Genomic DNA, 14,841 nt, shown 5'->3' on the forward strand with positions numbered 1-14,841 from the left:
CAGGCTGCCCTGAGGGATCTCGGGGTCCCCCTGGAGGCTATGCCCTGCACTGGCCGGCAGCCCCCACCCTGGAGGTACCCTCGGGTAGGGGCACTTGGTGCCTAGACTCCCACGCTGCTTCGCCAGCCTGTTTCCAAGGCCCCAAACATGCTGAGGGCTGCACGGGGCAGCCCAGCCTCCCCCTCTGCCCCCAAGCCCTCCCGCCCCGGATGGAAAGCGGAGAACAGACCCCCAGACCCCAGCAGGGGCCCTGCCTACCCCCCACACCTGGTGGGGCAGCTCCTGCAGATGGAGGGTTTACCTGACGGTTCTGACCACCTTTAGCTGCCCAGGGCCTCTCTGGAGACAGCGGCAGCCAGAGGTGACGCAGCAGATGAGAAACAGCAGCAAAGCCGACCAGGGGCCCGGGGGGCTTTGGGCAAGAGACAGAACAGGAGAGCACACCGCAGGGAGAGTGGGGAGAGGTGGGGAGAAAGGATGAAAGGAGTGGGAAAACTGCCCGAGAGATGGGAGATCCAAAGCAGAACTGTGCCTGCGGGTGCAGGGCCCCGGGGCAAGGCTGGGGGGGGTGTGCTGGGGGGACTTGCCCCGTCCTTGGCCTTTGCCCAGGTGCGTGTGTCTGTGTGTGAGTGTATCGGGAGGACGGGGCAGCCTTTGCCCAAGTGTGTGTGTCTCTGTGTGTGTGTAGGTGTACTGAGGGGACTTGCCCCGTCCTAGGCCTTTGCCCAGGTGTGTGTGTGTGTGTGTGTCTCTGTGTGTGTGTGTATTGGGGGGACTCGCCCCGTCCTTGGCCTTTGCCCAGGTGTGTGTTTGTGTGTACTGGGGGGACTCGCCCTGTCCTTGGCCTTTGCCCAGGTGTGTGTGTGTCTGTGTCTGTGTGTGTGTGTGTACTGGGGGGACTCACCCCGTCCTTGGCCTTTGCCCAGGTGTGTCTGTGTGTCTGTGTGTGTGTGTGTGTGTACTGGGGGGACTCGCCCCGTCCTTGGCCTTTGCCCAGGTGTGTGTGTGTCTGTGTCTCTGTGTGTGTTTGTATGTACTGGGGGGACTCACCCCGTCCTTGGCCTTTGCCCAGGTGTATGTCTGTGTGTGAATGTACTGGGAGGACACGGCAGCCTTTGCCCAAGTGTGTGTGTCTGTGTGTGTCTGTGTGTGTGTGTGTGGGTGTATTGAGGGGACTTGCCCCGTCCTTGGCCTTTGCCCAGGGTCTTCACACCTGCTCTCACAGCCTCAGTGACGCCAAGTGTGACAGACAACCCCCCGTAGAGCAGGCCTCTCCTGACATCCCCCTGGCCAGGCCTGGCCTGGCAGCTGCCCCAAGAAGAAAGCCCCTTCCCGACCACTCTTCCCTGCTGGCCGGGCGTGGCTAATCCTCCCTACATCGAATCCAATGCTAGCCAAGTCCGACCAATTTCTTCCCAACATTTCCCAACTGTGCCCACATCTAGAGCCTCTCTCCCCTCTGGCCACTCAGGGCCCTACCCTGCGGTGGCCTCCAGAAAGCCCCAGGCTGGTATCACCCCCTCCCTTCCTGGAAGTGCCTCCCATCTCTCTGGACAATGTCCGGCTTCTGGGACTGGGGCCTGCCTGCCCCCAGCCTCGCCTCACTGTCCTCTATCCCCAGGAGCCAGCAAGCTTCAACAGCCTGGAGCTCCTCACACACACGGTGCTGTCTCCTGTCCATGCAGTGCCTTCACCCGGCTAGTCCCACCCCACCTCAGATGCCACCTCCTCCAGGAAGCCTTCCTGGTTCATACCTCTCTACACCATGCACAGCATCTTGTTTCTGTCTCGCCATTTTCCTCACTGCTTAACTGCCTTCTTTTAGTCTCTATTCCACTGGACCAACAGCCATGAGGGCAGGACTGTGTCTTACTTATCTCTAAGGCCCCAGGCCCTCGCCCTGAGATGGTCCAAGTAGGTGCCCAGGGAACTGGGTGAACAGATGACTGGCCAGTGGGTGCCCTCACCTGAGCGCCCTCCATCCGGATACAGGCCATGGTGGCCGGGGGTTGTGGCAGGACGGAGCCTTCTCAGTAGCTCGTACCGCTCCACAAAGTTCCGGTGAGAGACCCTGGAAGCCGAGACAGGAGGAAGGAGAATCAAGAGTGACCAGCGGGGAGCCGGCTCACTGTTTACTCTGCTTGACCACCCGTGAGACACTGCCCTGCTGTGCCCACTGCGTGGATGAGGTCACTGGGCTCCTTTGGCGGGAAGCCAGCCTTGGCCTTTGCCAGATGGAGCCTTGCTTTTCTCCGCAAGGCCTTAACAGAGTGCACTCACTCTCAGCCTCCAGGACACCCACAGCCCCGCTTCCTCTTTTACCCCCGACTCCCTCCACGCTGTTGCTGGCTTCTCATCCCTCAGGGAGTGGCCTCACACCTCCCGCCTCACCCTGGGTCTCCTCCTTGCTCATGCTGTTAAAAGTCACGGAGAACAGTCCCTCACATGCCCCAACATTTCAAACCTGACTCCCCACCCCTGGGCGTCCCCCCAGGTCATCCTGTGTCAGCAACTGTCCCGATTCACCCATTTGCCTCAGATGGAAGCTGAAAGTTGCTTCTGTGGCCTGGAAGTCGGCCGCTCCCCTCCCCAGTGACCCACCGTCCATCAGCCCAGGTCCCATTCCCACAGCCACGCCACAGTCCACTTCTACCCCTTTTCTTTCACCAGGCCATCCTTGCACCTGGAGGATCAGTAACCATCTCCCACTCACATCCTCCCTTCTCTCCTGACTGTAGGGCAGGCCCGGTGCCTCCACAAACCAGGGCACAGCAAGTGAGCACAGCCCCCGATCTCCAGGCCGACCTCCGCGGGCCTGCCTCTCACTCCATCTCCGCATCTGCTGGGCGTGGCCCCGTGGCCCGAGCGCCACCCTGGCTCCGCGCCGCCCCCATGCTGGACTGACAGACCGACCCACTCACCGGATGGGGAAGCCGGCGGCACTGATGTGGATGGTCTCCACGAGGCCACAGGCCTCCAGCTGGCTCAGGACCTGCGGGGAGGGGAGATGGCGTGGGCAGCAGGGGCCAGAGGCCCCAGACGCCATGCCATCAGTGGCCCTGCTGGCAAGGAGCTGCGGGCTCCCGTGAGGGCGGACACCCTTTGGGGCAGCGAGCAATCAAGGGACCTGGAGAGACTCTCCCTGCTAGAAGCGGTCCCGGTGGCTCCAGATCCCTTTATGTGAAGCCTGGCTTCTGGTACAGTGGAGGCCAGTGCTGGCCGTCTTACTGCTTCCAACTGTGCTTCACAATGTAGCCCGATCCAGTTCCTAGTTTTTATTTATTTTATATTCTGCAGACAACACAGTGCGTCACAGCTGAGAGGTGGGGGAGGTTGTACTGTGAAGACGCTTCTGGGACCCACCCAAGGTCTTTACCACAGAGCCATGATCCTGGCCATGGACCCTAAGGCCACATGAACCATGTGGCTGTGGGGCCCACTCCAGCACCGTCCAGCTCTCACACCTCACCCACATCCCTCCACAGGCCAAAGGGCAGCTGCTGGCCACACAGTGCTTCTGAGCAAATTTTAGGAAGGAACTACATACACCCTCATCAGAACCAGCCCTGTGCCTGGTCTGTAAGGTGACGCAGACTCTCGGCTAATCACAAAAGACACCCGTTCCTCTTGGCCGCCTGTCCTTCAGGGCACGTGGCTTGGCGAGCAGGGAGCAAGATGCACTGTGGCCCCTTCTCGCCTCTGTGGCTGGGCCACTGTGCAGCACAGGCCACACCACCGTACACGACTGTCCTGCCAGAGCTGGGGAGAGAAGCCCTTCCTCACGCCATTCCACTTGGAGCAGATGTCCGTCTCTCACCCCTCCAGCCTCTTGGCACAATGGGACCCTCCACGAAGCAGCTCCAGCCCAGTGTGTTACCTCCTCTCGGTGGAATATCTGCGCCTGGGCCTGGCTGTTGGGCTTGATGCAGCGAATGTAGTGGGGTGTAGTGCCGTGTAGCACCTGCAGGAGCTGCTCCAGGGAGGCCTGCAGAGGAGAGACTGCGGCTCAGGCTGCAGGGGGGCATCGGCTGGGCAACCCGGAGACCAGGACCCTTACACACCCAGGATGACTCCCAGCGGCCCTCACTGGGTATACCCAGAGCACGCCCCCAGGGACCCTTCTTGACCTGTGACCCTCCACCTGGTCCATCTGCCTGCATCTAGTCTCAGGCTCCCCCAACAAAACCAGGGCAACCTTCCCAGAAGGGAACCGTCTCAGAACCTCTGTCGTTCATTCAGGCGACTCCTGTCATTACTAAGCCCGTTGTGTGTGCCAGGGCTACGACACAGCTGTCTGCTGTCATCTCACAGCGCTGGGCCTCGCAGACACGGGGCGAGCCCTCAGGGGCATGTCTGAGGCTGGACAGGGAAGTGTTTCCCTGCCCCGGGAGGTGATGAGAAGATCGGTCGGAAGCAGGACAAGGAATAAACCGAGAGGGGCGGCTCGAGGGTGGGAGTGCCGCAGAGCTGAGGGGAGGGCTGAGGGGCGGGGCTGAGAGCAGCCCACGGCGCCCGAGGACAGAGTCCGTCCGGAAGTGAGGGAGCTGGCAGCCGGCCGTCACGGAGGTTCAGCAGCCACTGCTCTTTTGTGATCACTCTATTGGCGGAGGGCGAGAGGGCACACCGCCGCCCACGGGCCCGAGGCTTCCTGTCACGTCAACTACAGACCCCCAGTTCATCTGTCAGGTTCCTGTCTCTACCGCACACCAGGACCATGGCTCTGGGCTCCGCTGTGCTCCGGGTGCACAGCCCCGATCCCAAGAGGTGTTCGGTAAATGCTGGACACTCATGAGAGAGCACGTGGTGTCAATGCCGCCAGACCCACCTTGAACTTGGAAACCACGGTCAACACAGGGGTCCGGTTCTGGCCGGAGGGCTCCTCCTGGGACTTTTCTTCGGGGTCGGCAGGAAACAGCACCTTGAGCAGGGGGTCCTGGGATTGCTGGAGGAGCCTGGTCAGCTCCGGGGGAACAGGGTCCTATGGGGAAAGGAAAGGGCAGCGGGTGAGGGTGGGGGTTTGGGGGGAGCTGCCAGCCCTGTTCACTGGGGCTCCAGGAGGAGGGCTGGCCCACGTCTGAGCCTGGAGGTCAGGAGACGCTGTGTGAGGCGGGTCGTTTCCGGGCAGGTCGTGCTGGAGTAGCAGAGACTTCAGAAAGGCGGGCCCGAGAGGTGACCCTAGACCCCGAGAGGATGTGCGGGCGGGCAGGGGACACCGTGGATGCTTCTGCACACGTGCGGCGATGCCTCCGCCTTTGGATTCACAGGTGACACCGGGCACGGCCCGGCCCTCACCTTGTTCTTCTCCACCAGGCCTCTGGTGCAGTACCGCACGGGCCCCGCGTAATGCAGCACAATGAAGCTGGGCTCCGGGCTCAGCCTGTCGCGGCCCAGGCGGGGGTGGCCAGTCAGGGCGCTCTCGATGCGCGTCTGGAGCTGGGCTGCGCTGCTTGGCCGATTAAGGCGGCACTCCTGTGTGGGGCGGGCAGTCAGCCGCAGGGCAGAGGGGCGCGGGAACCCACCCATGCGAGCACCATGGCACCCCTGCAACGGCGGGCTCACAGGGCAGGCGAACCCACTAAGCAGACAGAGAGAAAGAGGCACAGGGTGGGCCTCGGGGTCCCAGGAAAAGCCCAAAGCCCCGCCCAGGGGGCTCCGCACACCGGCAACCCTCCCACCTCGTTTATGAGGGAGCAGATGCTGACGGGGCTCCCCTCGATGAGATCTAAGCAGGGCTGATTGTCCTGGTAGCTGACAAACGACCACTCCAGGCCCTCGACTGCGTACTCCTCCTGGGGGTGGAGGGCAGGGGTCTGAGCTCTGGTGGGTCACCCCCTGCTGGCCTCGGCACTCACAGAGGGAACTGAAGGCGCCCAGCGGCACCCAGGCCGGGGCTGGGGGCCGGGGAGAGGGCGAGGACGCGGGCCGCCCACCGCGCACCTGCTGGGCCCGGAGGTAGTGAGCCACGAAGTGCTGCTGCAGCTTCTCGTTGGCGTAGTTGATGCAGAGCTGCTCCAGGCTGTTGTTGGGGAACGACTCAAACCCGTACACGTCCAGCAGGCCTGGGGGGCCGGGGGAACCCGTGGGGGTTACTGTGGGGCTACAGGGGCCTGGGGTGAGGCCTCACCCTTGGCAGCCTGAGGATGGAACCGAGTGGGTACTCTACCCCACCCCAAGGAGGGAGGCGGTTCCCATCGCCACCTCCTGCCCCTCAGAACTCGACAGGAAGAGGCCGAAGGTGTGAGGGAACCAGGACCCAGGGACCCCGTGTCCCATCCAGTCTGGACGGCCTGGGTCGCGGACACTCATTGAGTGCTCGCCGTTCTGTGAGCCAACATTACTGATGCCTCTGAGCTTTGCTTCCTCCCCTACCTGACTGTCCCACCCAGGGTCCAAAGATGTTCTCAAATCCCCCCCGAGGCCCTTCGAGCCCGTTCGCTGCTCCTCACTCCTCTCCTGAGACTGGATCTGGGTCTCCAGGGGGTGAAGGAGCCCTCGTGACCCGGGCACCAACTGAGCCTGCCTGGAGAGCTAGGGATGGCCAGACACGGGCACCGGAGAAAGCGACATTGGCCCACACTGGTGGAGCAGGAGGGGATGGGTGCAGGAGTTGCCCAGAGGCCCCCAGGAGACCTGGGCTCTGCTCTCTGTCCAGGGTCCCCCGACCTACCTATGAAAGTGGTCCAGGAGTCGGGGGCGGCACAGATGCTGCTGTTGATCACCGAGACCAGCCAGTCAAACAGCCTGTTGGTATGTGTGGGGGGTTCGGGTGAGAGGGGTCCGGTTGAGCTGGAAGGGTGGCAGAACTGCCCTTCCCGCCTGGGTACCACCCTTGGATGGAGGGCCTGTCTTCTGAGCCTGAAAGGCCAAGGGCTAAACCCTCTCCGCTGGTTTCCCGCCCATCCTGTCCCAGCTCCCTACATCTGCAGGCTGGGGTCACGTGTGTTCCCAGGCACATGAAGGCCTGGCTGGGTCACAGCCAGAGTGAGCAGGGAACCAGCCACAGGCACATCACAGTAAGCTCCCTTTACCGCCTGCTCACAGGCTGAGAGTCTGTGCCAACTCGGCATCGAGCAAGCCTATGGTGCCACTTCTCCGACAGTGCTATTTTAAAGTTATTATACGTTGTTCTTTCAGACATAAAGCTATCGCACTTAACAGACTACCATCTAGTGTAAATACACCTTATCTATGTACTAAGAAACCAACAAATTTCTCGCTTTCCTGCGGTGGTCTGAAAGTGACCCTACCATATCGCTGAGGTCTGCTGTGGAACACTGGGGCCAGACAGGGTGGGGGTGCGCCTCAGTCACTGGCCTGACACCCAGCTGCCGTCTTGACAAGAAGGGGTGGAGGGGCAGGCCTGGGTGGGATTATAAACGACTGAGTTCACTGGACTCCCCTGCAAACCTCGGCCAGTGGAGGCCAGAGCTCAAGGCCCCCCGACATCCCCCTACTCTGTTCTGTATGAGGGCACCCCGTCACCCCAGCTGGACAGTGACACCCTGCACTCTGCAACCATCACCCCTGAGACGATGGAATGGTTGCCGTCCAACGTGGTGACACGTATGACGTGATACAAGCGTTTTCTTCCTTACGGCTTCTTTAAGTAACTGCTCTGCAAATTTTTAAACGGTTTCTATTTTTGCAATAAGGGCTTCAAATACCCATGTGAGGCAGTAGAAACAAGAGACCTAGTGATACAAGGACCTGTTTGCTATGTGTAGAATGAGCCAGTTAGAGGTTCACCGTGTCTGTGACCGGCACGCTTTATCTACCCATTTTGCAGTCATCTGACACAAAACCTTTAAAAATCTTTGCCCTGAAATTCTGACCTGAAATTTGCTTCAAGGGAGAACGGAGCCCCTTGCTAAACTGGGTTCAGTCTGGGCCCAGGGGCCCTGGGCCACTTTCCCTCAGAGGTTCTGACTCCCTCAGCGGTGCTGGTCAGGCTCTTAGCTCTTGAGCAGTTCATGAAAGCAACGGGACCTTCCCTCCAGCTGCCCAAGCACTCAGATGTGTGCACACGTACACACAGAGGTGTTCTGTCCCATAATTTCAGAGACTCCTGGGCCCCAGATACCCTCAGGGGCATCCTGAAGGGTCTGAGAGCCCAGGGTGAGAAATGCCCCCAAGCGCATGCCCGGAGGGTGGAGATGCCCACAGAACCAACAGGGAAAGGCCACGACCCCCACATTCCCCGTTCTGGGCTCCACTCCCTGCAGTGTAGCTCAAGGCTGTGGGCTAAACTCCCAGCTCTACCAGCAGCTATCAAAACCCCACTACAGAGAGCACGAGGGCAGGGACCCAGGAGCCTGTTGACCCACAGGTCTGCGCCTGGACCTGGGAGGACCTCACGTCACCTCTGGGCCGGCCTTGCCAGCGGCCAGCCAGGAAGGCCTTCCTCGCCCATCGCCAAGGTGAAGGCAGGCTCCTGTCCCCGAACAACACACTGAATCTAGGCCAGGCTGTGGCCACTTCCCCAGGCAGAGCCCTCTGGAATTGAGCCAAGGGCTTTGCTCGAGGAAGCCCAGCAGCCACTCCCTGCTGTCCCCCCGGGGCTGGGGAACAGGGCAGGGAACCCGTCTGCTTCCGTCTGGTCCAACTCCAGACTGGGGCATCTGGGAGGAGGGCAGGGCCCGGAACACTCACCGTGCATAGACCAGTTTGGCCAGACAGTCTCTGCGGGTATCGCACTCGGCCTGGGAGCAGGGCTTCCGGAACACCTGCCGGCCCCTGCCCGCCCGGATGGTTCGAATCCGCAGTGTTTCCAGCAGATGATCTTCCGGGAGCCCCAGCAGCAAGGCTGACGTCCCAACAGAGCCTGGGAGGCACAAACATCCTCTGTCCAAACAGCCCTCTGCACAAGGCCCCGTGAAGTCAGCATGGTAGAGCCGTGACCCCCTCAGTGGGGCAGAGCAAACTCAGGAACGGGGAGGGAAGAGACTCAGCAGGGGCAGGGGCAGGACTTGAACCCAGGACTGCTGTGTCCCAGTCCACATGGCCAGGAGTGGGATAAAGCACTACATAACCCACGCCCCCGCACCCGCCCCAGCTCTCATTTTCTCATCTGTAAGGAACCTGTCTGCCTCAGCAGAGATGGGATGAGGAGGAACCCCTCCAGGGCAGGGCCCTACAGCGACAGCTTCAGGGGCACAGATCCCAAACTGCACCCTCTGGCCTCCTTGCACCCGATCCCACCACACACTGGCCCTCCTCCGGTCGGGGCCTGCCTTGCTCCTGGGCAGTGTGACCAAGGGCCCCCGTCCTCGCCCTCACACTGAGCATCATCCACCAGTGGGCAGGGCTGGGCTTCGTTTCCTGAGTCAGCAAACTGGGTGTTGCCAAGGTGCAGCAATCCAGCCAGGGCCTGAGGGGGCAGGAGAGGACACCCAGTGGGCACCTTCTCAAGGGCTGGAGCCCAGCCCAGGAAGGGTCTCTCTCCTGCCGAACAGAATCACGATAGCGGAATAGCAACAGCTCTCATTTACTGCCCACTTACTCCCGGACTCGGCCAGGCAGGACTCTGCACAACTGATACGCATCGTCTCGTGTAACCAGTGAGGCACGTGCTATGCTGATGCCCACGGCAGAGACGACGCAAGCAGAGGTTAAAGCCCACACTTGGTAAAGGAGAAGGAGCCCAGGGTGGAGCCCAGGCAGTCCGACTTCCGATCCCTTCCGGGGAAGCCAGAGGGAGCGCCACGCCACCCAGTCTGACCCTCTGTCTCCCGCTCCAGGAGCAGGCTGTCTCCTGTGCTCCAGGACACTTCTGGGTGGCTGCTGGGGGCTTGGCTCTGGTGCCCTTTGGCCCTTTCCCAACACTGTTGGGCTCCGATAGCCCAGCCCAGGGAAGGAGCTGTGAGCTTGGTCTCTGTACAGTGGGTGCTCCCTTGCTTTTGCACTCAGCGATCCACTCGGGGGAGCCCCTGGGGGCTGAAGGAAGAGGACCCCCAGGTCCAGCAATTTGGAAACCCTTGGACCAGGCACCAGTAGAGCAGGGCCTCTCCCCCCATCCCTGTCTGGTCCCAGAAAGGGTGGCTCCATATGCTACCGGCTTCCAAGCCACAAGCACCTCAGGAGGAGACCGCCGTGCTGATGGGCATTGTGGATGGGCCAGGGCTCACGCTGGCCTCAAGCTCGCACTCCTGGCCAGACTCCTGGGTGGTCCACTTGCCCTGGGCTTGTCCCCTGTGCCGTCCCTCTGGCCAAGCTGCCTGTACTGGCTGTGACCCCCCTCCCCTGCCTAAGCAGCCCCCACGTGGAGATGGAGGCCACACTTCACCCCACTGCTCTGCAGGGGTCACCACCTGCAGACGGAGGCTGCCACTGGGGGTGACTGGGCCCGGCTCGCCTGGGCCAGCACTGAGCCCCAGGAGGAAGGAGAAGCAGGTGGGAAGTTGGAACCGGCACGTCTCCAACAAACTATCTGTACCACCGAGTGCTGTCTGGCTTTGGGCAGGTCTCAACCGTGGAGTGGGAATAATCTCCACACCCATGGAACTGCTGGAAAAAACAAGTGAGCTAAGAGTGATGATTTAAAAGTTTTAACACGCTAGACAAACATGTGGCAGACTGTTTGCTCTGCTCTGAGTTAACAGAGCAACAACTGATCCAGGCACTTTCCCTCTGACCTCCGGGATCACCGTGCTGGTCTCTTCTACGGCGCTCTGTGCTCTGCCCCTGTCCACCCTGACACCCTGTCTCCAGGCTCCGCTGCGCAGAGAGGTGGTCGCCTTCTCTTGGCGATCGTGCCGTCGGAGCCTAGAGTCCTAGATCCTCAGGGAAAGAGACTCCCGAGTTGAGAGAAGGGCCCTTCGAAGGGGGCTGCCCATCACCGCCGCCACACCTGAGTGGTGTGGCTTTTCCTCTGACCTGAAAGATGTTGTTCTGGGTGGGGGCATCGATGCCCAAATGAAGCATGGCCTCCCTGGTCACCTCGAAACAATCCTCTGTAAAGGAATCCGAGCCACAGCTCTGTGTCAGGACCTGAGGTCAGCGGGGGCGGCGGGCCCTGGGGGGATGTGTGGGTGCTGCTGGCCAGCCCAGGGAGCCGGGCAAGGCTCCCCCTACCTTCCAAGGTCCTCTCTGGGCGGGGCAGCCAGGAGAAGGTGGCTCCCTCGGGGAGGCACCACCGGACCCTCTCCTCCGCGTGGGCTCCTTTGTAGATCTGTGGGGGTGGAGGCGGGTGGCTGAGGTGGGGGTCCTGGGGACGCCCAGGCCTGCATGGGCTTGGGTGGGCGGGGGGGGGCAGCAGCCATACCACAAGACCCAGAGGCCCCTGAAGGGAGCCACGGGCGGGCGGGGGTGCGAAAGCAGCGGCAAACAGTTCTGGGAGTCTCCACTCGGAGCAAAAAAACCCCACTCACTGATAGGGCCTGCGGCATGAGGAGGAAACCCTAACCCCGTCTGGGGAGCCCCCGGTCCCGATCTGAGAGCAGGGAGACACTGTCCATGCCTCGGGGGACCCCCGGTCTGATGGAGGGGGCACGGTTTAGAGAAGGCCTTGTTCGGTTGGTGGAGGCAGCTGCCGTTCCAGGACAGCCCTCCGTCTGAAGGTGAGCGTTTCCCGTGTGGAGACAGGCCCAGCCTCAAGGACCCTCTGATGGGAAGAGAAGGCGAGCGCACCTCCAGGCCTGGGACTGCCCTGGGAGCTGAGGGCCAGGGTGAGGCGTGAGTGTGATGCGAGGTTTGTGGGAGTACCTGGGGTGGTAGTGCTGAAAGCCGGGCGAACAGGAGGCAGGAAGCAAGGCGGGCGGGGGGCCGGGTAGGTTGAGAGGCACAGACCCTTCTCCACGCTGCACCTGGGCAGCTGCGGGCCCCGCCTGGGACCCACCTGGTAGAAGATGTGGAAGTTCCTCTCGCTGGGGGCCTGGCAGGCCACTCGAGTTTTCTCCAGGAGGTAGGTCTGAACTGCAGCTCCCGTCATCTGCTGGGCCCTGGGCACAAGCAGGTTGGCCCGTTAGTAGCCTGTTCATTCCAGAGCCATTTATTGGGAACTTATTGTGTGCCAGGCTGCAGCCTCGCCCCAGTTCTTTCACTTAAGGAAAGGGGGTCATGAGGACTCGGAAGGACCACTCAGCAGGTCCTGGGGTGGGGACAGGGGTAGGGAGGGGATAGGCCGGGACAGTCCCCTCCAACCAGCTCAGGGACAGGGCCCAGGCCTCGGTGCCTCACTTTGCCCCAGCCCAAGGCAGGAACAGCAGCCCCAGCCTCAGGCTCAGAGATGCGGCCGAGAGGTGACAGTTTTAACCAGAAGTCTCCGCGAAGGGCAGAAGCCAGAAGGCACGTGTCAGGACAGGCACTGTCCCTGGGTCCCTCGGGCTGGGGCAGCTAGAGTTCCCCAGGTTCAAAGTGTACACGCAGGTTCACTCATCTCACATAAGAACCTGCCAGGAGCGGTGGGGTTTTGTCCGCGGCGGCCGCCCAGGCTGGGCACTGCCCCCGAGCCCACCCAGCCCCCAGCAGCCAGGGCGGCCACAGAGATTACCCGTTCAGCTGGAGCTGGATGAACTTCCCGAAGCGGCTGCTGTTGTTGTTCCTCAGCGTGCACGCGTTCCCTACGGACCACAGCTTCTGTTCAGAGGCCCCACGGGCTAAGGTGGCCGCAGGTCTGCCGGGGCCACGTCGCTATCCTCAAGTCACCGACAGGCCCCTCTACTGGTTTCCGGGTCACAGGGGGCAGGGCTAGGGACTGGGCACTTGGGCTTTTAGCAAGTGTGATTCGGTTGGGTTAGAACTTCCTGGCAAAGTGGGAAGAGCCAATCTAGGCAGTCAGGGATTTTTGTTTGAAGGGAAAGGATGAAAAACAAGATGTCGGGACTTCCCTGGTGGTCCAAGGCTTAAAAATACTCCTGCTAATGCAGGAGACCCAGGTTTTTGATCCCTGGTCCGGGAAGATTCCATGTGTCTCGGGGCATCTGAGCCCATGTGCCACAACTACCAAAGCCTGCTCGCCTAGAGCCGGTGCTCAAGAAGAGAAGTCACTGCAATGAGAAGCCTGTGCACTGCGACTGTGGAGTAGCCTCCACTTGCCACGAGAGAAGGCCCATTTGCAGCAGCAGAGACCCAGCATGCCCCACCACCCCCTCAAAAAAAACAAGCGGTTACTACTGAGGCGGACAGTAAGGGGCAGCTGTGCATCCTCAGACATGTCCCCTTCTCTGAACCATCAGGGAGCTGTTCAGAAGGACGGGACATGGACTAGGCGAGCCTCTCCTGCACCTCTGCTCCCTCTGCCTGAGCAAGACGGAGAGGACGACAGAGTGATACTATCACTGCTGGAAGGAGGCTAAGGGCACCCAGGAGGCGTGGTTGCGGATCCAGGGCAGTGAATGATGAGTCACTCTCCACCCCGCAGAGAGGGTCTCAAAGCACTGCTCCCCCGCCCGAAAGGTGGTAAATCCCAGAGGAGACGGGGCAGGGGAGCTGTGCGGAGGACACTGGGCTTACCAAAAGCTTCCATGACGGGGTTGGAGTTCAAGATGCGCTGTTCGATCCTCTCGGCAACCTTGTGGCTTTCCCAGGACGTGGGTGAGGCGGCTACCACGGCGTAGAACTTCATCAGGCAGCGGGATGTCCACGTCTGTGGCAGAAATGGCCCTGTGGGGGCTGTGCCCACGTTCTGTGCACGTGTGAGCCTGCCAGGGGGACTGGGGGCCCATGACCGCCCTCTTGTCCGCCATCCATGGTGCTCATCAAAGGGCTGAAAGCTGAATTCAACTGTGTCCCTCATCTATGTGATGGGGACACTGACTTCTGCTTCTCCTAGCTCCTGAGGATACACTTAAGAATTGGGGGGTGGTGGTGAGGAACTTCTCTGGTGGCCCAGCGGTTAAGAATCTGCCTTCCAAGGCAGGGGATAAGGGTTTGATTCCTGGTTGAGGAACTGAGATCCCACGTGCCGTGGGGCAACTAAGCCCAAGAGCCGCTAGAGAAGCTGGTAAGTGGCAACTACTGAGCCCGCGCTCCGCAACAAGGGAAGCCCACGGGACACACCTAGAGAACGCCTGCAAGCTGCAACAGAGACTTGGCGCGGCCAAAGAGAAAAAAGCAAATGACAGGGCCTGGGGTAGAGGAGGACCACCCACACCGACCTGAGCAGGCTACTAAGCCACATGTTTTCACCAGCCCTACAGATGCAGGTGCAATTATACACTACCTGCTTCCTAAATGATGAAACTCGGGCATCAGAAAAACCCAAATGTTATTGAAGATGACTTATTCAGTAAATGATAGGGCTCTGATTTATACTCAGGCAATCTAATTATAAAATTCCCACTGTTTTTCTCTCAGCTGAGGTCTATTCACATTTTGACTTCCATTTGTTCATCACGAGGACAGAGAACCGCAAGAGATTTCTATATACTGACTCTGGATCTCGTCACTGCTCTAGACCTAAGTTTTTAGTTGTAGCTTGGTTTTGGGGTTTTGTTTTTTTTTTTTGGTTGCTCTTTTGGTGTATGTTTTTTTAGATCTCGCTCTGAGGTGGGAGGTGTTCCCTCTCTACTGTTTTTTAGAAGAATCTGTATGGAACTGGTAACACTGATTTCTGAAATGCTTGGTTGTAGCTGTCCTTCAGTGGCTCAGTTGTGTCCGACTCTTCCTGACTCCAGGGACTGCAGCACGCCAGGCTTCCCTGTCTCCTAGACTTTGCTCAAACTCACGTCCATTGAGTCCGTGATGCCATCCAACCATCTCATCCTGTCGTCCCCTTCTCCTCCCGCCCTCAATCTTTCCCAGCATCAGGTTCTTAAACACTTGGAAGAATCCACAAAGTGAAGCTGCCTGAGTCTGGGGCTTTCTATGATTTAAATTTGCCTCAGAAATTTAGATATTGAGGTT

General features: G+C 60.3%; 1 protein-coding gene across 2 annotated transcripts in view; it reads right to left on the reverse strand.

The window, feature by feature from the left end:
• The window catches only part of MYO19 (myosin XIX), a 33,815-nt gene that overhangs the window by 5,242 nt on the left and 13,732 nt on the right, over window positions 1–14,841 (reverse strand). For both annotated transcript variants that reach the window (XM_052657947.1, XM_052657948.1), the window contains exons 7-21: window positions 13,450–13,582; window positions 12,488–12,557; window positions 11,834–11,936; window positions 11,071–11,167; window positions 10,873–10,949; window positions 9,277–9,367; window positions 8,650–8,821; window positions 6,668–6,741; window positions 5,938–6,059; window positions 5,676–5,789; window positions 5,293–5,469; window positions 4,826–4,978; window positions 3,878–3,985; window positions 2,922–2,992; window positions 1,968–2,071 (exon numbers count right to left, since the gene is read on the reverse strand). In XM_052657947.1, coding sequence (XP_052513907.1) covers window positions 1,968–2,071; window positions 2,922–2,992; window positions 3,878–3,985; window positions 4,826–4,978; window positions 5,293–5,469; window positions 5,676–5,789; window positions 5,938–6,059; window positions 6,668–6,741; window positions 8,650–8,821; window positions 9,277–9,367; window positions 10,873–10,949; window positions 11,071–11,167; window positions 11,834–11,936; window positions 12,488–12,557; window positions 13,450–13,582 — 1,666 coding nt within the window. The remainder of the gene's footprint in view (window positions 1–1,967; window positions 2,072–2,921; window positions 2,993–3,877; window positions 3,986–4,825; window positions 4,979–5,292; window positions 5,470–5,675; window positions 5,790–5,937; window positions 6,060–6,667; window positions 6,742–8,649; window positions 8,822–9,276; window positions 9,368–10,872; window positions 10,950–11,070; window positions 11,168–11,833; window positions 11,937–12,487; window positions 12,558–13,449; window positions 13,583–14,841) is intronic.

The sequence above is a fragment of the Budorcas taxicolor genome, chromosome 19, assembly GCF_023091745.1.
Source record: "Budorcas taxicolor isolate Tak-1 chromosome 19, Takin1.1, whole genome shotgun sequence".
Taxonomy (NCBI): Eukaryota; Metazoa; Chordata; class Mammalia; order Artiodactyla; family Bovidae; genus Budorcas; species Budorcas taxicolor.